Raw genomic sequence first — 20,772 nt, 5'->3', positions numbered from 1 at the left:
TGTATAAGGGCTGAATTGGTCTGTAATAAGGTCGGCACTGATAAGGGGTCGACTGATATGACTTTGGCATCTATTTACTTACGGACAGGTAATTGAACCTCTGTTTATCGGCTGTCGGAAGGAATTAAAATGTGATATCAATAACACGAGCTTCAAATACAGGCTTTAAATATATATAATGGAAGCCAAAAATGCCAACGTTGTTTCTTTTGTGGGCGGAAGGAGAGTACCCGGAGCGATTCCAACTACCCCTTATGAACGCGCAACATTCAGCATCGGTCACACATCCAAGCAGAAACCGCACACAAATCGGGCTTAACTCCTCGGCTTTGCTTCTGAGATCTGACAATATTTGCGAGTATTCAGGGCGACTTTGTTACAGGCGCTGTATTAAATCAAATATTTATTTATACTGGAGGAGCTCTTTTACACAGACGTCCAGTTGGGGCGGGTCAGAACGTTACAACCACCAACAATACAAAAACACGATGGGAATATAAAGTAGAGGATAGGTAAAAAAAATAACTTTAAAAGTTTTTAAGAAACTATTTTTTTATCTTACCAGTTAAAGCACACTGAGCTATTTCTTTTTTAAAAGGTCACCTGGACCACAAATGATAGCTCAACAAAACCGGCTTACCGTGTGGAAATGTATAGGGTGGATGTGACTCAGGCAAGGGCTTTGTATTGTGTTTGTTGGGGGGCATGAGGAGCAGGAGGAGGAAAGGAACCTCGACCCGCGTGTCTCACCTCGCACGTGGCAACAAAGTGGTCGTTGTTGGTGGCGCCGATCACCAGGTAGCCGTCTTGTGTTTTGAAAGCCTGCGGAGATCCATCGCAGCACGGCGGGCAAACGGAAATCCCCGCGACGTTGTTGTTGTTGTTTTTTTTCTACCACGGTGCAGTTCACGAAGCTCGGGAACATTTCGTAGTTTATTTCCCTTCCATTTACTTTTGATATTTGAAATGCAAAAACAAATTGCCGTTCTTACATTTCCCAAATCCCATTGGCATGCGGCGAGTCCGGCTGAAACACGAGAGCACCGTGTCAAGTGGATTTACGGGGTCGAAACTGCAGCTACGCGCTCGAGATGAAGACCCACCACACACACGAGGGTGGGGGTCACACGCTGAGCTCCGCACAGATAGATTCAAGAAATCCATCGCCATTATGCCGTCTCCTGGCCGCCTCGCAGCCCACGCCTGCAGTAGCTGATGCTCTCAGGCAGCCTCTCATCCAAGCACCCTCACCAGGCTGCTCAACCGCCCTTAGCCTCCGAGATCTGACGAGATCAAGCGCACGCAGGCATGCCGAATCGGTCGTAGGACCCAATGGACGGTGAACCCAATTAAAACTAATTTGACCGAAACATGTTAAATAAAATAGTGCGCAGTGACGTAGCTATCGGAGTGTGCAGGCGGTGCAGTCGAAACCGGGATCCACGGTTACGACGAGAGGGGATCAGACGTTGGAGAGGTGGGGGGGGGGGTGCCCGTTTCATCGCTTGCCACCAGCGTCCACGCGACACCGCTCGCACACTCACAGCAACCTTGACCACGGACGGTCAGGGCAGATGGGCATCTCTGTCCCCGTCGAGGCTCCGGAAAGGCTGAGCAGCTTGAAATGATCGTGGTGCGTGTGAGCCCATGGCTAAGGGGACCCTGAGCCGGCACCGCTGAGATTCTGGGTTCAAATACGGGTTTCAGGAACCGTGATTACACCATGTTGTTACCCGCTTGTAGAGAGTCCATGGCCTCAGCCTGGTCCCGATGACCACACATCCTTTGTGCAGAGCCCCCCGGCGCCAACAATGCTACGCCGCTGGTAGTGCGTATCGCAAAGGGTTTCCGCTTCCGCAAAGCAGCGCATGTGCGTGCGTCACCTGGTAGGGCACGATGCTCTTGTGCGCAGTGCCCCAGCGAGTGGCCTCCGCTCCGGCCGTGAGAAAATTGGCGGCGACGTGGGAGAGGCAGGCGACCTGCGCGCCCCGCACGGCGGCGAGAGGAGGGGGGACGCGAGCGAGATGAGTTGGTGGCTCTCTTGCCACCCCCCTCCCCCCCGTGCCACGCAACTCGGACGATGGTCGTTAGCGACGGCGTTTGGGGCCCACGGGCTACGCGGGGAGGACAAGCGAGCAAGTGAGCCGCTCAGTTGTCGCAGAGCGGTCGCTTGAGTGGACGGTGAACTCAGGTGGATGGGTGGCGCAGAGGTTGGAGACGGCACGGCTGAGATCCTGGGTTTCAAATCTGGGTTTCTGCTGCCTCGTATGTACGTATGTACAAGGAAGTAAATTCCTTGTCTGTGCGAACTTTCATGGTGAATAAAACCCTTTCTGATTCTGATATGTTGAACTTCTTTCGCACCGATCATAGCCGACCGTGCTAATCGGAGGTGGGGGGGGGGGGGGCGGGGGGAAGGACAACTAACAGAACACAAACAGTAAGTTATAAAGAAATTATTTTTTTATCTAGATTTAAAAGTGTATAGCTCCAGTAGCTTCCTAAAAAGTGTAACGAGCTGATGTGGTCTGCACCCAGTCACCAATGACGACACGACAAATATACATCAATTTGTATTTCTGACTTAATTGCCTTTTTGATGTATACACAGTATATATTATATTGACGAATGCATTGAGTGGTCTGCTATGTGTGCTCTGAGATTGAATGATGTTGTCTTCATCAACACGTGGATGAACACTCTTTGTATAGCGTACAAAGACCATGTCCCATCTGTGGGTAAAGAGGCCGACAAGAGTTATTTCAACAGAAGCGGTGTCACATCATCTCCCAGGCTATCCTCTCACACTTCCAGCTGCGAAAATTTCAAGCGGAAATAAAATCTCGCGGCGTGTTCGTCGAAAGCGCAATTTGATTCTAATTTGGGTAAAAACGTGTAATCAGCACGGCCTGTCTCGAAGAAGGCGACGGCATATCAGAAATTGGCGCAGGTGTGAGTGGGTAACCACGAGCTGTTTGTGCCTTTCCTCTTGTGATTCACGGAAGCCACTTTCTTGTGTTCAGCGAGAGACGGAGTACGCCAATGTTCCCAACTCGGAACGCTTCAAGAGGGACAATTTCGGTGTTTGGTAGCACAAACATAAAAACAACCTCAGCTGGCAGATCGGTTACGCTGCACTGCAACCGAAATTCATGGGAACCCGAAACGCATTTTGGCATTTCACGTTATTGCTTTTGTTCTACCCGCGCTGTACAACCGCGAAGGGGTTCATCTGTCTGAGCAAATCCATATCCTGTGCCTGCGTTGGCCTTAATTACCCTGCGAGTATGGCGCACATATGTTGGGATCGTTGTGAGTTTCGAGTAGTTTAATTGCTTTTGAACTACTGTTAATTTCATATATGTAAATAATTAGAACGTAACAGATATTTGGCAACGCGCGCCGTTCGATACTGCCTCCAGAGGTCTGCGGCGCGCCAGGAGAGGCGTGGGCTGCATGGCGTAAAGCGGGCTGGCTTACGCAATCAACACAAGCTTCCTCGGGTATCCAGTAAACAATGACCAGTTTCCGCAGGCTTAATTTCTCGCTCAATATTGTCTGGATCTATGTGTTCACCGTGAGAGGTAGATGGCACGTGACTCATAGCGAGAGCCACAATGAGAGATACTGGATGTGGTGTGTCAGGTCCCACAAATGTGTTCCCGAGTCCAACTGAAATCAAGCTCCGGAAATATCCAAATGCTAACCGAGACCGCTCCGTGCGGTGAAATTCACGCCAGGATGGCGAATGGAAAGTTGTGAGTTTGCCGACATTATTATGAAGAGGCCACCGATGCAGCCCATCAAGGGAACATGCCCATCGCAATTACGACGAGAGATGGCGACGGCTTTCATCCATTAGTGGATTGTTCATTGCTGATGAAGACAATAACAGAACATGATTATTATAATAATGATCATGTCCTATTACTTGCTGTAGCGCCTCCTACAGCCATCATCTCGTTGCTCTGCAGTTGGGCTCTGCTAATGCGTGACAATTTAATCTCTACGTGTGTCTATTCTAAACTATTTTCATTTTACCAGGTAAGGCCCCACTGAGCTATACAGCTCTTTCTCAGGAGCGACCTGGCCACAAATGACGGCTCAATGAAGTGGGCTTATCATCACGTGGAAATGTACATCAGCCAAATACTCTAAATGCGTGATGTTGATTCTAAATTTGGAGGAAAAAACCAGAGGACCCGTACAAAACTCCACATGACCACGGGGAGAACACACAAACTCCAAATATTCTGGCACGGGAAATCGCGTCGGACGAGGCTCGCAATCTCTTAACCCCCCCTGGGGGGTGGTCACCTGGGACGAGAGGAGGTTACAGTCCAGGTGCTGGCCCCTCCCAGTGCGGGCCCTCTGCAGCAAGGCGGCCATGATGGATCCGTGAGCGAACAGCCCCGTCGCCAGGTCGGTCATCGCCACGCCGGGACGCACGGGGTCGCCGCCCTGGGCACACGCGGCGGCAACGGCAGTATCAGTCGTCTGACCGTCAAGTGTAGCTGGCTCGCCCTGTCCCTCTCCTGCACGTATGCATGTTGGACTTCTATCGCACCGTACGGCAGCCAACCGTGATAATCGGAGGTGCGGGGGACGGACAACGAACTGAATACAAGAAAAAAAGCAGCTCTCCTGTGTCCTGATAATTGTGCGACTCCACAAACAGATGGGCACCAAAGGTTTGTGAAACGTCAACACTTTATTTCAAGGTATTCTTCCGAGGAGCGTTTGCGTACATGCAATCATGGCCAGACCCACACCCTCATCACCCTCCACGTTACGCAACACCTCAGCTCAGTCCCTCAACACGGAGTCCAACTCGAAATCTCTGACCCCTACGGTTGCCACCCTTCTCACAGTCCACACCTGGACACATTTCCCAGTAAACCTGTGTCTGTGATCAAAACCGTTGAAGTAAACTGGTGTGACATTCAACTCTATACTGGCTCCAGACCTCGGAACGAAATCAATTCCTGCTGCCACGCGAACGTCGGTGCCAATTCCTCCCAACTGTCCGGGTCAGACCTGGACAGATGGCAACCCGAGTGAGCGCCCTGCATGTGTGCGCACGTGCCCCCACCACCCTGTCATTTTGACGCGAGAACGAGTCCTCAAGCACCACCACGAACCCCGCAGCATGACCTTGTACAAATGAAACCGCAGCCCTCCCCCCGAATCCAAGGGCGCTAATCAGAAAGGAAATTAGTGGCCCGGCCGCATGTTTGATCGAAGCACGTTTCCCGCTATTTACATTTCCTGGAAGTTATCAAAGGGGGTTTGGGAGCATTGATTTGTTTTGCAAGGGCTCATATTCTTATTGCACCGTGGCTGAAGAGGGAAACGATGAGTACTCTCCATTCGGGGTAATCAAAGGCTGCTCTATCGAAGCCCCCCCAGTCAACCTCAGCTGAGTGGGAGGTCGCTTCCCACCGCCGGTGTCTCGCTGGTCTCGGACTGCCCCCCACCCACCCCCAGCGGTCTTGTGCTGTGAACTGCGAGGGTCTCCCGAGTGGATACTTTTTTTGTTCTCATTTGGGAGTATAAAACGCCGATTGCACAAAATCGAATTTAATTGGATGGAAAAGTTGATTGGATGAAAAAGGTTAACCAAAAAGTATGTATTGCAGGCACAGTGCTAAAAAAAATATAGGTATATGTCTCATAAATCACTGAACACGTGCCAGGCTTACGATTCTGAGGCTCAATATTTCTGGTTTTCAAAATAATACAGCAATGTACACACAAAGTAGGGGAGTAGTGGAACAGCGATTAGCACACACCACACTCTGAATCAGACGACCGGAGTTCGATTCTTGGGCCACGGCTAGCGATATCTGAACTGGTCCTAGCCCAGCCAGCACCAAGTACGTACGGTCATACAACCTCCATGACTAACACACCCTGGGACAGGGCCTCAAGCCAGCAGTGGATCGCCAAAGGGTTGCGTTTATTTAAATGTTAAATTTGACTTGCCTTATAATCATATATTTTTTTACTAAATTGCTTCCTCTGAATGAGCTGCTATTTCAGAAATATTTAGCTTTTTAAATCAAATGTTCTTACACTGTCCCGGCCTCGCTGTGCGCTGCGTTGCACCAATATCTAAGTAGTTAACCTCACATGCAATAAACTTTCAGAGCCAGGGTGAACATCCGACAACAACCTATTTAATGAATAGAATGAGGTCATACTGATGGAAAAACACAGCACAAAATATAGCATCTGTTAATACTTACAATATCAATACAATTAATGAACACTGCAGTATCATAACATTGTCTTAGATAACATGAATCTCAATAATAGGTCCTGGATGAACCAGGCACCTACATTAGCACTGAATAGCTATACAACAAGATAATAAGCTACTGAGTTGAATAAAGGTCACTTTGTGTAATCACCATACTGCAGCCAAAATGTACAGCACTGCACTTAACACTGAACTCTGGATGAGACACTTCGTCCTCCTTGCTCTCAAGAACACATTAAAGTTAAATGGGCACAAGTCTGGCTTGACTTATCCAACTACAAATAACATTCACAATAATGCAGTGGCAGGCTTCGTTGTTAACTAGGCCTCATATTTATCATAACAATTTAACAGCATTATAAAGGCATTTACAGCATTATAGCGGCAATCCTAACATTATAACAGCATTCCCAGTATTAACATAAACGAACTTAAAGACAATGCTTCTTAAAGTCCCACAATGAACAGATGAACCGATCTTCGCTGATACGCTAATTGTGCCTCCATTTTGTACTCTTTGTAATGGCCGACACCCCCTGCCTTGCCTCGTGGCTTCGAGACCCTTAACTCGTAACTTCCTGGTCACGTGACCAAACTCAACACCATCATATCAGGAAGTTCCTGTGTAAACACACTCCCATATCTGCCGTGGGGCAGAACATACACCACTTTGCCAAAAAGGGAGCTGTAAAACATTCTCACCAAAAAATGGTTGGGGGGGGGGGGTCTTAAATGATGTTTTTTTGTTAATAAATCCACAACATTTATTTAAGAATCGCAGTACAAAACAAATAACATGCAGCCTCAACCTTTCTCCACTGCGAAGGAAACATTGCCGTGTTTATTGTTCTATTCACGTGACTTAAGAATTCTATTTTTTTTTCACGGGCCATTGATAGCATTTGGTCTCCAAATGACAATCGGGGACATTCAGAACTATACCATTTCTGGATATTCTGCACGGACGCAGTCAAAATTGTAAAATAACACACGGTGTTTTTCCGAAAGAAAACGCATACTGATGCTTATCTGAATGTAGAGTCACACCATCACCCCACACAGAAATCTGCTCTTATCAAGACGCTCATTCATCGAGCTAAGAAAGTGTCAGATGATGACAGTCTGATTTGTAAAATTCAACATGTTAAAGAAGCGCTGCAAATGAACGGTTACAATGATGCACAAATCAACAGGGCATTGAATGCCAAAACCAAATCAAATAACACGAGCAATAAAACTTCCCAAGTAATAAAAACTATCAAAATACCGTACATTGCGGGAGTAACTGAAAAACTAGCCAGATGTTTGGAAGAACCAAACATCCGAGTCAGATTTGGCACAGTACATGAAATACAGAAATTAATATCTGGTACAAAAGATGTATTACCGAAGCTATCAACAGAAGGTGTGTACAGGATTAACTGCACGTGTGGTAAATGTTATGTTGGGCAAACAGGACGAATGATCAGCACGAGACTAAAAGAACATCAGAAAAAAATAAAATTCTCCCAAATATAACTGTCAGCAGTAGCAGAACACACTTGCCAACAAGGACACTCAATTGATTTTGGTAATGTTGAAGTTCTGTGCAAAACTAGCTACTACTGGCCAAGACTAATTAAATAATCTATCGAAATTGAAAGAAATACAAATAATTTTAACTGTTCGAATAGCTACCGCCTTAGTGCTGCATGGAAGCGAATCATCAAATAATACAGTATTTCAATGCATGCCTATAAACGGCAGCATACTTCAATAGGGATTACCATTGGTAAGGCTATTTTAATACACACAATAGACAGGAAGGACAAGATCAAAGGGCTCGCATAATGCACATGCATAATGTGCGTTGAATCAGTAATCCCTCCCCCCCCCCACTTTGCGCAAGAGCGCAGAAGCGTGGTCACCACATCTACGCCTCGATATCAGGAACGAAACAGTTAGACTTCTCCACAAATCTGTCTGTCGCCTGATGAAGCTAGTTGTAATTACTGGTGAAACGTTGTACTGAGATTGTAAATGTTGTGGCTTGGCTCTCCAACACACCGGTGTGCTATACTAATGACGAATTGTCATGTTCTGTTTACGTGACAACCCTTACTAGTTGGCTGTGTCGGGTAGTGGCGGGTTTTGATGACACAATTATATATTTATGCGATCTAACCCCAAAAACCTCTATTATAGACATGATACAGACATATCCTAAGGGCATGTGATGGCTTTGTGATGGACTACGATGGCTGGTTATTTGTGATGACGACTTGGTGATGACTTTTTAAGAGAGCCGGTGATGGTAGATGATGACTGGTGATGGCTGATAATGGCTGGTGATACCTTGCGATTTCTGATTGAGGCACCTTCATTATTCGTGATAGCTGCTGATGGCTGACGGTGGCTGGTGATTGTGATTTCTGATGGAAGCTGGTTATTATTAGTGATGGCTGGTGATGGTTGGTAACCTTACCTCAGGCCCCGATATGTGTAGGAATCCAGACACGGCTGCTGCCACGGTATCGATGCCACCTCGCTGCACGTACGGTCCCGTTTGCCCGTATCCTGATGGGTCAAAGCAAAACGCTTACCAGATGACACAACCCAACAAATATTTATTTTCATTTGTGATCAGGGGGTCGAACCAAAGTTGTTATAGTGATGTCCCTTGAATACCGAGGAAAGCCTCAATGAGTCTCAATATGGTTTTCAGGACACTCTTGCACTTTGGATATTTAGTCAATTCCAGTTATAAGTGTTTCGCCATTATATGGGAGGAAACCAGAGCATCCGGAGAAATCGTAAGAGTCAAAAGTTCAGCCCAGATAGATTAAAGCATTGAAGAACTCATTGCCGTCTTGTCATCTCCTACAGCGGCCTCTTGCAGTAACATATATCACTGAGGGGTACATTAATAGCCCCGCCAAATGTGTTTGAAAGCTCCACTCGGCAGTTAGTCAGAGCTTCCCTACTCCTGTCCTCGCCAGTAGCACCACGATGGCGAGATGTTAACTCCCTCGCATGGTATGCAGCAGGTCGTGGATTTGATCCCGACCCCGATGCCTTCTGTATATTTGGAGTTTGCATGTTCTCCCCGTGTTCGCGTGGATGTTTCTCCAGGGTTCCTCCAGTTTTTTCCTCCACATTTAGAATCAACGGGCGTTTTAGAGTATTTGGCTGCTAAAAACACAAGCCACTTCGTTCAGCTATCATTTGTGGCCAGGCTGCTTCTGAAAAAGAACTATTTAGCTCAGTAGGCCTTTCCTGGCGGGATCAAAAATAATAATTTATAGCTGCTCAACAGTGGTGTATGTCCACCTGGACATCTGTGAAAGAGAGCTTCATAGCTCATCGAGATTCCTCCAGTCCGAATGAACATTCCTATTCTGACTTTGTTCCACGTGCATCGTTTGGTGAGACCTGTTATGGAACAGTAGATCAGACGAGGCGCGTCCTCCCGCAGCTGCTCGTATCCCAGCCCCAGCTTGGAGAGTTTCCCGGGAACGTAGTTCTCCACCAGCACGTCGCTCACCCGCGCCAACTGGGGATGGGTTTTTCAAATGTCGTGCGGTAATAACAAGAAATAACCGTCCGTCTATTTATCCAGGAAAGCCTCACCGAGACACACAGGACTCAGTATTTGTTTACAGGAAGCCCCTGCGTACTTCCAGTTCAAACACTGAGAATGTATTTGACTTTTAATTAAAATAATGGGGGGGGGGGGGGGGGGGGGGGCGAGAGTGGTGGGTGCAGCGGTTTGCACACTGCGGCTTGAGTTCCGCAACAAGAGTTTGGTTCCCGGCCGTGGCTATCTGCGGTGAGCGGAGAGAATGGGGGGGGGGGGTCATTTAATTCCTTGCACTAGGGCCCGTGCCAACCCCGCTCCACCGCTGCGTGTAGGCCCCCAGTGTGGCGCCACTGCAATCTCGCTTGTTGTCCTGCCCCCGCACCTCCAAGTAGCACCGTTGGCTTTGGACGGTGCCAAAGAAGTTCTACGTACGTACACACATACATCTCTCACCTCCTTGACCACCGTCACTCCCTTGGGATGCTTCAGGTTGATGGCCACGCTCTGCGCGAGAGGAAACGGGTGGATAAAACGCGGCGACGCTCTTGTGTGTTGCCGCTGCGGTGGCCCAGCGGTGATAGTCGTGCCTCGCAGCAAAAAAACACCCCCTGGGTTTGATTCCCGACTTGGGCGTCTTTCTGCGCGGTATTTACAAGTTCTCCTCATGCCCTGCATGGATTTCCTCTAAATTCTCAGAATGTTTCGATTTGCAGGGATTCAGCTTCTTGGTTCTTTCGGTAAAGTCACGTAGAATGGAAATAATAAAATAACATTAGAAAATAATTCTCACGACGTTTCGGCCACAACGCAAGCAGCCGTCCTCAGGTGGAGAACAGGAGAACAGGTCTGTCTTCTCGACAGACCTGTTCTCCACCTGAGGATGGCTGCTTGCGTTGTGTCCGAAACGTCGTGAGAATTATTTTATTATGTTTTATTTTTATTATTTTATTATTTCCATTCTACGTGACTTTACCGAAAGAACCAAGAAGATGATTCTCAGAATGTATTTGTTATTGTTTATTTCTTTATGTAGGAAATATTCAGACGTCAGATGTTTTTACAAGAATGGCCCACAGAGTAATAGCATAAAATCATAACATTTGTGGAAAACAACATTGAAGTCGTGCGCCATTCAAGTGACACTGGCAGGTCATGTGAATCAAGACTGAAACACCAACTCACACCAAGTCCGCTAACCACATGTGCAGGGATGGAGTACGTATCAGAAATATAACACCAAATCGCGCGGGGTCCACTAAGCACATGTGCAATAGAAGGGAGATGTTAAGTCAAGAGAGTAATTAAAAAAGAAAGGTCAGAGAAGGGAGAGGGATTTAAGCCAAAACCACGAAGCGAGCTCGTTCCAAAAGTGAGGGGAGGACACGTGAGATGACCTCTCACCGTGGCCGGACCTCACTCGGGGTGTATTCAGGGGAAGTAGAGAGGAGCTGCTAAGGCCACGTGACGAGGACTGCAGTGTAAGGTGGTCACCGAGGTGATCAGCTGATTTGGAGGATTTTGAGGATGAATGATGTGCAATGACGCTGTCTCTGAGTATCAAGGAGAGTGAGGTTTGCGTTGAGTACAGATCACAGCGGTGCGGTCTGTACGGGGTGCCGAGTGCCCAAACGAAGAGGGGCTGAATGGAAGAGAGGGGGACCAAGCGTTGGAGGACAGCCTGTGAGGCCCGTTTGTAGACTCACACGTTTAGATTATTGAGGTTGTTTTTCTGCTAAAAATTCCCACGTGATAAGCCACTTCGTTGAGTTATCATTTGTGGGCAGGGTGCTTCTGAAAAAGAAGCTAACAGCCCTGGGATTTACCTGTTAATATAAAAACTAGTGTTTTTGTTTATTCTGTATTTTTGTAAAGTTATTTGTTTACCTTTCCTATACTTTGCACGACTGTCGTGTTTTGTTTTGTTTATTATTGTAACGGTCTGACCTGCCCCTAGTGGACATCTGTGACAAGAGTTTTATTGCTCGTCGGATTCCTCCAGCATGAATAAATATTCTGATTCTGACAGACAACATCACAGCGAGTGTGGTAGCTTTGACGATGTTCAGACTGAGACGGAGGGGAATACAATGCTTCTTTCTTTCTGTAGAGGAAAGCAACTTTTATTTTCTTAGAAATGTTCTACATGAGCCTGGAAAGAGATTTTGGGATCTAGGATAACACTCAATTATATATATATAAAAAACATGTTTTATGTTATATAGCGTCGTTCATGCAAAACTACATCTCACAACACTGTAAAGGACAACCGCAATAAAATAAAATAAAAACAAACAATACTGCCCCTCGCAAGACACATGCACACCAAAACCACGGCGATAGTAAACAAAAAGGGTTCTTAAACGGAACGTAAATAGTGAAAGCGACTACATTTTGGTGAATACGAAGTGGGAGTACATTCCACACTCAAGACAGGCGAGGTTATTTTTGGTGAGGAGACGAGGTTTGGTCGCAGCATGGGCTTGAAGTGCCCCGCGTATCTCTTCTATACATATGTAATGAAAGTAGAGCCTACATGCGCTGTGAGTGGACTAGTGGCCACGGGAGGTAATGACAGGGGAGTCAGCCTACATGCGAATGCACTAGTGGCCACGGTAGGTAATAACAGGGGTATCAGTTGTGAGTGCGAAGAGACTGGTGGCTACGGGAATGATCGAGAAGTCAGTGTGGTCAGGTGACGGAAGAGGATGGCGGAGTCTGCCGGTGGAGCGAGTGTTCAGAGTCAGCGAGAATGATCGAGAAGGGGGGCGTGGCCTCGTGTCGGTATATTAGGGAGATGCGTGGGAGTCTCGGGGCTGTTGCAGCGGGGGTCTCCGCCTGATGTCAAGTGAACGTGTCGTCAATAAAGTGCCATCTCAAGAGAAGTGTGTCAAGTCGTCATCACACATATGCTAATCAAGCAACTGCAAGCTGCGCACACCTGATGGTTGGCGATCACAGAAAGCTGTACCACAGGGGATTGTGAGGACTGAAGTAGAGATGATCCCAAATGGCACGAACGATTCTTTCAGTTTACTGCAGCATTGGGTGACAGTTTTGAAAGTGAATCATCTTAAGCCCTCTGCCCCCCCCCCCCCCTCAAACTGCCCCCCCCCCCCCCCCCCCCCCCCCCCCACTCGTACCTTCTTGTTGCGATTGACGCTCAGGAAGTAGACGCTCTCCGTGTTGGCAAACGGGGGCCCCCACCTCCGCGTCTCGTCCCCCAGACCTGCGCCCCAATTTCCCACCGACCCCCAAAAGTTACGTGGGCCGATTGGCCGGATCAGATTGACAACGCGACGCAGTACAAACCGCAATCGGCGGTACAAACGAGACAGACTTCGCAGACGAGGCAACAAGACAGATAAGAATAAATGGCGCAGGCAGCACTTTTGAAACAAATGGTATCAATAGGAGACAGAGAGGACGCATGAGCCATTGAGTAGCAACACGCTTTTTAAATAAATGCAAAGCCAGGTACTGGTGGCTACGCTGCACGTGGCCTATAGTCCAACGAAGGTTGGTGGATCACACAGATTCATGAAGCCCCCTATCTGTGGCTGGGGAGGTCACAATGATCTGGCTTACCAGTTTACTGCAGCATTGGGTGACAGTTTTTAACGGCAGTACAGCAAGTGGATAGATTTCCATCTGTGCAGAGAGTGAGTGTTGCCACCGTTGCGCACGTGGGTCTTCCCCGTGTATGCCGGCCTCCTCCCACATGCATAAACAATCAATAATTGAGTTGGCCAAATATGCCAATATAGGACGGCAGACCTTGGGTAATTATTGGCGCCAACTCTGGCTACCTTGCTCCCACTGGTCTGTGATTTCACACGCCTCCTTGCTAAAACTGCGCGCCTCGTTTAAAATAATCCTACAACATTGAGATGCAATTTTCCTAGATTACGCTCTTTATCTTGAATCTAATCGTGACAATTTCATGACTATCTGTGGGCGGAGGGGGGGAGGTGTCAGCCTCTAAATCTTGACACGTCTAGTCGGCGATCTAGCCCCGTGTTCTCTGAGTTGTTTCTTACCTGGACGTTCCACCTTGATGACCTCTGCCCCGAGGTCGCCCAGGATCATGGTGGCAAAGGGGCCGGCCAGCACCCTGTGGGGAAGAGAAAGGTGAGGGGGGGGGGGGGGCGCAGGTGTGCGTGGAGGATCGGGGGAATGGGGTGGAGAAGAAATCAAGGAGGGAGAAAGAAGAAGACATTTGAGTCCAGTCCATAGTCAGCACGTTGTAATAACAACACTGATTTAAGTCTAATGCAAAAGTGGCTCATAAACTGGGTCAAGGATGGATCCCGGACATTTGCCGGTAACTGGTTGAGACATTCGCAAGGAATCCGGTTGAAAGTCTGTCAACAGCTACGCATCTACATAGTAACGTGAGATTTAACGTTTTTTCAAGATGCACCATTCCTACCTCTGATAGGGCAGTTGGAGGAATAGTTATAACAATAATAATTTACAGCCTGGATGAAGAACTACCCATGCCGTTTTGGTGGTGGAGGTAGTTTCACCATACAGTACTTCCCATGCTGATCTTGCAGCTTTGGTGAAGAGAGGGGGGGGGGGGGAGAGAACCCATATCCGGGTACGACCCCACTCATTATTGGCGTTTTAACCGTGGCCAGGCATTGAACGCAGGCAGCCAGAGGTCCGTAGGGCGGGTGTATGAGCCACAGCGCGACGGCTCCCCCTGGAGGAGCGGTGTGGAAGATGAATTCCGTTTTTAGTCCCAGGTGCCGGACGGAGAGGTTCCCACGGAAGCACCGACGCGCCTACTGAAGAGCTTTATAGCTCATCGGATTCTTCCTGACAGTGTAGATATTTAATTCTGATTCTGAACTGCGCAAGAGAGGTGAAGCACGTGGTTGTACAAGGGGACAATTCTTTGCACCCGCAATGGCGATCATTGGCCATTGTGGGGGCGAGTAACGGTAGGCCGGCAGGCATCCAGAACCCTTTAGAGCAGTGGTTCTCAACCGGGGGGGTACGCGAACCCCTGAGGGTAATGTGGCAATGTCCCAGGGGGGGGGGGGGGGTTTAAGTGAGGTGATTTATAAATGTGTGAAATTATATCACGTACGAGAGCCACTGGTGACTAATCGTGTATGGATGTGCCAACATTAAATAACTACGATAACATTTAAATCCATATGGTAACCTGGAACGATAATAAACTACCTTTCTATGCTCATCGATTCACGAAAAAAGTGGTTTCCAGGAGTTACCAACGAGCGCGAAACAAATTGGCGTCACACATGCAGAGCATCCTTTGGAATTGTTTGTATTCACTTGCAGTTACTAGCTAGTCGGGATCAAGGCCGTAGCCACGGAGTCAACATTGGGGGGGACCAAATCTTCCAGGGGGTCTAGGGGTCCCCCCCCCCAGAAAAAAATCTCCATTTGAAAACGAATTTCCTGCCATTTCCTGCCTAAAATATTAAAAAAAATTCACTAACATAGGATGGACTTTTTTTTTTTTTACAATGTCTAATAGTGTATTGTATTACATTGCTCTGGTTTTTTTACCTTATCTTGTTTCATTGTATGTATGTAATGGCAGAGATTACGGATTAATAAAGTACAACCATAACCACAATCATATAAACAGAAATCTATTTTATAGCAATATATTGGGGGGGGGGACATTTTGAGCATATTTGAATATTGGGGGGGGGGATGTGTCCCCCCCCCAATATATAATTAATTACGGCCTTGGTTAGGATACCTCGCAAAGTAGTCGATTGGTTCAAATGTTGATGTTCCCGATTCATATACAGTATTTATTTCTCAGAGCCATGTTGGGTCATGCAAGTGGGCACTCGGTTGAAACAAAACTCAACAAGGGGGGGGGGGTAGAGCAGCCCGAAAAAGTTTGAGAACCACTACTTTGCATGGGAGATTGGCAGTAAAAAAGCGCCCTTCTTTGAAGGTGTGCGCCTGGGTGGTGTACGTGTGTGCAGAGGCGGGGTGAACTTTGGATGCAAGTTGTGGCTTTATAAAAGGACAATAAAACCCCAACGACCGACCGGTGGTCACGGTTCCATTGTTCCGACGACCACCGTGCCACAGGTTGCTTCAACGGGTGACACAAATTACTGGGACAATGTAAGTAATCGATTATTTGAATTGATCACATTTTGTTCCGGAAAGCTTCGATGAGCTTCAATGCACTCATTCAAGAGCGTCATATATTGGGATGTTGTTTGGCCAGTTCCTTCTCTTTAAAGTGTTTTACACATAAGATAAAATTACCCAGAAAACACACACGTCATGGGAAAACCACGTGGCCTTCACAGACGAGTCGTCGCCAAACCAACTTGCTCTACTGCCGCCTCTTAACCAGCTTGGAACCTGGGGCTTTTTGGGATGTTCTGCATGATCCACAAACCATATACTCCAAATCTCTGGATCGCAGGCATGTGACGTCATGCTCTTGACTCGCGATATTTTTTTTTGCTTTAAACAAAAATGTTTCCGCAATTTTGTCCCAAAGTCTATGTATTTCAGGAGCCGTGAAACGAGGTCTCAATGCGTTTTCTAGGAGAGCAGTGCAATCTCCCCTATTGGTTACGAGCCTCTGGAACGGTATCGTAGAACTATTTGAGATCCCAGAATAGGTTTTTACCCTTTTTTCTGGCAACAAAACTGAAATCTTTTTATGAGGAATCATGTCTGCATTAACCACAATACTTGTGGTCAGAATGCAAACAAAAAACCCACTGATAATATATGCATTGTCCTTGAAACTAGCACTGTTTGAGATGAGGCTCAAAAGAAATCTCTGGTGTAGACCAATCAGTTTCAAAGACAATGCATATCTTATCAGAGTGTGTTTTTTGTTTGCACTCTGACCACAAGTATTGTGGTTAATGCAGACATGATTCCTCGTATAAAGGTTTCAGTTTTGTTGCCAGAAAAAAGGGGAAAAACCTATTCTTATATTTTGGTACTGGCAAAGGAGGTCCCATGATATTTGAGATCCCCTTTCAAGTGACCCTCTGATCCACAGTTGGCGGCACCACTTCGCAGCTGCTCTGCCACCGGGAGTAAGATACGAAACATTAACAGTCAAACCGATAGAAATATTTTAATTCTCAAAGATGGAATTTTAGCCGTAACTAAGTGCATAACCAAATTTGAATGTATATTCTTGGTTCTGTCGGTAAAGCCACGTAAAAGGAAAATAATATAATTTTAAAAATAAAACAATAAAATTATCACGACGTTTCCATTGCAACACAAGCAATCATCATCAGGTGTGCAACACAAGCAATCATCATAAGGTGTCACACCTGATGATGATTGCTTGTGTTGCAATCGAAACGTCGTGATAATTTAATTGTTTTATTTTTTATTATTTTATTATTTCCCTTCTACGTGACTTTACCGAAAGAACCAAGAATATGAATCCCTGCAGTCACGAAAGCTTTAACTCGAAATCAAATTTGAGTGGTTTTTGCTGTGTGCAGTCATGGGTGGCTGGGCTGAGACCACTCCCTACCCTTAAGGGACCTCGTTGGATTCTAACCCAGGCTCTTGGTGCTAGCTCAACGATCTGACCTCGGAGCCACTCAGCCACCTGATGATGACTATTCTGATGATGAACATATAGGTATGTTGAACTTCTTCCGCACCGTTCGTAGCCAACCGTGCTAATCGGAGGTGCGGGGGAAGGACAACAGACTGAACACAAAAATCTGTTCTAAAGAAATGCGTTTTCAATCTAGATGGTTTAAAAGTGCATAGCTCCAGCGCCTTCCTAACATCGGAAGGAAGAGCGTTCCAGACGGCCGCAGAAGCGCATCTTTGTTCGATGGCCAGCAAAAAGCCGCTACTACGAGGATGACCGTCTATCCTGAGCCAGGAGAGTCAGACTTGACGCTACATCTCGTCAGAATCAGAATAAACACACTGGAGGAATCCGATGAGCTATGAAGCTATTTTTTATCACATATGTCCAGTCTTCCTCAAGGAGACCTCACGGCTTTGCTCCCATACCTGCTGAGATCAAGGACTCGGATGCCATCCAGAGGTCTCCCTCCATCCTCTCCTGCAAGGGAACAACACAGGGCTCAGTGAGTGCTCCACTTCACCACGATATCGCAACCGGTGTGGCTCCCCACGTTCTCGCAGCTCTTTGATTTCTATTTTCTATTCGACACGAACGCGAGCAATGTTAAGGGAAGGCGGGGGGGGGGGCACAGAAATGCCGAGGGGAAAATCCCGAACAATGAGCTCATGGGTTAGGGAAGAGAGAGAGAGAAAGGAGGAGTGGGGGGGGGCTCACAGCCCCACTTACGTAGAGACTGCGAGCGGGAACGCGAGATTTGTTTTTTTGATACGGGGGAAGGGAAAAGCAAGGGCCGAGTAAAGGGAAGATATTCTCGCGGCTCGCATTTGTCCCTGGGCATTGTGTGCATGTCCATGGACGGCCTGTGTCAATCCACTGCTGGATGAGGACCTCTCTCCGCCTTGGGGGTGGGGGAGGGAGAGGCGATGCGGAGATTACTCGACGATCGATGTGTCGCCACTGCCCAGGATGCCTCCTCATCCTCCTTTCCTCCTCTTCTTCTCCTTCGCGTGTGAAGAGCGCACGGTGGCAATGAAGATCAGCGCGGAAAACACTCCCGAAAGAGGACAATCCGCACCCCCCCCGCAGCACCGTGGAGATGGAGCTATGAAATCGCGGTGTCAAACGAATGCATCGTCAGCGCAGCGAGCGCTTGCGACGGCTTTGGGAAGGCGTTCGAGGCAGCTGTGGAGAGATCAAAGCTGCTGACAATGACGTGCACCGCACACGGTGGGCAAACGTCGATGTACACACGTGTCATGATAACAGCAACCTTGCACGGCACGGCTGCGTTAGGATCTCTTACCAGAAAGCCTTCTCAGTTGTGTGACGGCCGGTCGGGAGGGTCGTGGAATGCGCGTGAGCTCCTTTAGAAATCCGTGGAAGATCATCGCGGGACGCGGAGCAAATGAGTGGACAGAGTGAAGGTTAGCGGCAATGATTCGCTTCCAATCCGCCCTCCAGCGTCGCCAATTAGGCACTGCAACGGCCCTTTAACTGGAATCGACTGCGGGCTCGGGGCATTGCAATTGCTTGCAAGTAAATTAATAAATATTCTCACGCAGCGGAAACACGTGGCTGGTTTGGACACCACGTCGCTCTCACGCACGCACGCCCCCCTGCGCCAACAGATACCAGAGTGAAGTGAGTGGGGGGGGTGTTAGCTCATGGTCTAAAAATAAATATGTATGGACATTGTATGTTGAACTTCGTGCGCACCGTACGTAGCCACACGTGCTAATCGGAGGTGCGGGGGAAGGACAAGAAACTAAACACGTTGTGGCAAGCGCATTATTTTAAATGGGGGTGGGCGGGTGTGACATACAAATTGAAAATTTGAAGTGCATCAAAGAGATATTCTAGATTTGAAGCTTTCGTGACTGCAAGGATTCATACGCTTAGGTTTTTTCGGTAAAATCACGTAGGTAAAAAAATAATAAAAATAAAATAATAATAAATTAAAATAAATCAATTAAATCACGTTTCGGAGGCAACACAAGCTTCCTTTATCAGGTGTAAAAAGGCTAGTGATTTTGCTGTGCCTTTCTACACCTGATAAAGGAAGCTTGTGTTGCCTCCGAAACGTCGTGATTTCATTGATTTATTTTCATGTACTATTATTTTATTTTTATTATTTTTTACCTACGTGACTTTACCGAAAACAATCTAAGAGTCAAAGAGATATCTTCTTGGTTCTTTCGGTAAAGTCAAGTAGAAGGGAAGTAATAAAATAATAAAAATAAAACATAATAAAATAATTCTCACGACGTTTCGGCCACAACGCAAGCAGCCGTCCTCAGGTGAAAACCAGGTCTGTCGAGGCGACATCGTCTGAATGAATAGCACACGTGCTTGGAGCATATACTGTATATAAGCTGGGTTGGAAGGGGGGAAAAGGGCGCCTTGACAAAAGAATATGCATATCAAGAGGCATTTAGCATATTTATGGGAAATGCAGGTATGTGATTAGTACTACTCATGCCTGTGCATTATGCAGGATTAGCAGCATCAAAGGGAAGGGATATGGGAAATGCAGGTATGTGATTAGTACTACCTAAGCATATATATGCTGGGTTATATATGCTCCAAGCACGTGTGCTGTTTCATTCAGACGCTGTCGCCTCGACAGACCTGGTTTTCACCTGAGGACGGCTGCTTGCGTTGTGGCCGAAACGTCGTGAGAATTGTTTTGTTTTATTTTTATTGTTTTATTACTTCCCTTCTACGTGACTTTACCGAAAGAACCAAGAAGATGAATCCCTGCAGTCACGAAAGCTCTGTATGATTCACCATTACCTTAAGCACTGGATCGCAGGCGTATCTTCGTTGGCTGGGCTGATTTTGACGATGTTCTTGAGTTAACATCTACTGAGTCTACTGGGGGGGGGGAGTCGGCGAATTGGAGTGTCCTGTCCGTTGTAGGTTGTTGTTGTTTTAATATGGGGGGGGGGGGGGCAACTGCAGTTCAAACCACTGTAAGTTGGCTATTGCTTAAGCACTGATTGGGCTGATAGCCCTCTATTTTCCCTCTGCTGAAGTCTTGGCCGAGCCTGCATTTTGTTACAGGATTCGGCTGCGTAAATATTAGTCATGGTTTGCTTAACATTGACATAGACAGTAGGGGTTGGGGTAGCAAATGATTACAAGATGAAGTAATTTTAAAAAATACCGGGGGGGGGACTCAACATAACCAAAATGTGTACTTATTCAACCGAACGTGATACAGCAATCGATGTACAGCATTAAAAAACCGAAATGGTAACTTCATACGAATTCCATAATGTATTTCGCAATGCGAAACAATCCAAACTACATGGGAATGGTGCCAAGTTGGTATAACCGAGAATGGGTTCGAATCCTGGCAG

General features: G+C 47.2%; 1 protein-coding gene across 2 annotated transcripts in view; it reads right to left on the bottom strand.

Annotated features, from left to right (window-relative positions):
- The window catches only part of SUGCT (succinyl-CoA:glutarate-CoA transferase), a 32,049-nt gene extending 13,093 nt beyond the window's left edge, over window positions 1–18,956 (bottom strand). Inside the window, exons 1-10 of one of the 2 annotated variants that reach the window (XM_061554686.1) lie at window positions 18,714–18,956; window positions 17,836–17,887; window positions 13,860–13,933; window positions 12,963–13,048; window positions 10,276–10,326; window positions 9,675–9,795; window positions 8,728–8,819; window positions 4,319–4,462; window positions 1,884–1,979; window positions 751–822 (exon numbers count right to left, since the gene is read on the bottom strand). In XM_061554686.1, coding sequence (XP_061410670.1) covers window positions 751–822; window positions 1,884–1,979; window positions 4,319–4,462; window positions 8,728–8,819; window positions 9,675–9,795; window positions 10,276–10,326; window positions 12,963–13,048; window positions 13,860–13,933; window positions 17,836–17,887; window positions 18,714–18,798 — 873 coding nt within the window. In that variant the 5' untranslated portion in view covers window positions 18,799–18,956. The remainder of the gene's footprint in view (window positions 1–750; window positions 823–1,883; window positions 1,980–4,318; window positions 4,463–8,727; window positions 8,820–9,674; window positions 9,796–10,275; window positions 10,327–12,962; window positions 13,049–13,859; window positions 13,934–17,835; window positions 17,888–18,713) is intronic. The other variant, XM_061554687.1, reaches the window with a different exon arrangement.
- Window positions 18,957–20,772: the final 1,816 nt, after the last annotated feature.

Source organism: Lethenteron reissneri, chromosome 20 (genome assembly GCF_015708825.2).
Source record: "Lethenteron reissneri isolate LAM-NWPU_2019-01 chromosome 20, ASM1570882v1, whole genome shotgun sequence".
Taxonomy (NCBI): Eukaryota; Metazoa; Chordata; class Hyperoartia; order Petromyzontiformes; family Petromyzontidae; genus Lethenteron; species Lethenteron reissneri.
The sequence above is the reverse complement of the archived record's forward strand: the minus strand, read 5'-3'. Positions and strand labels throughout refer to the sequence as shown.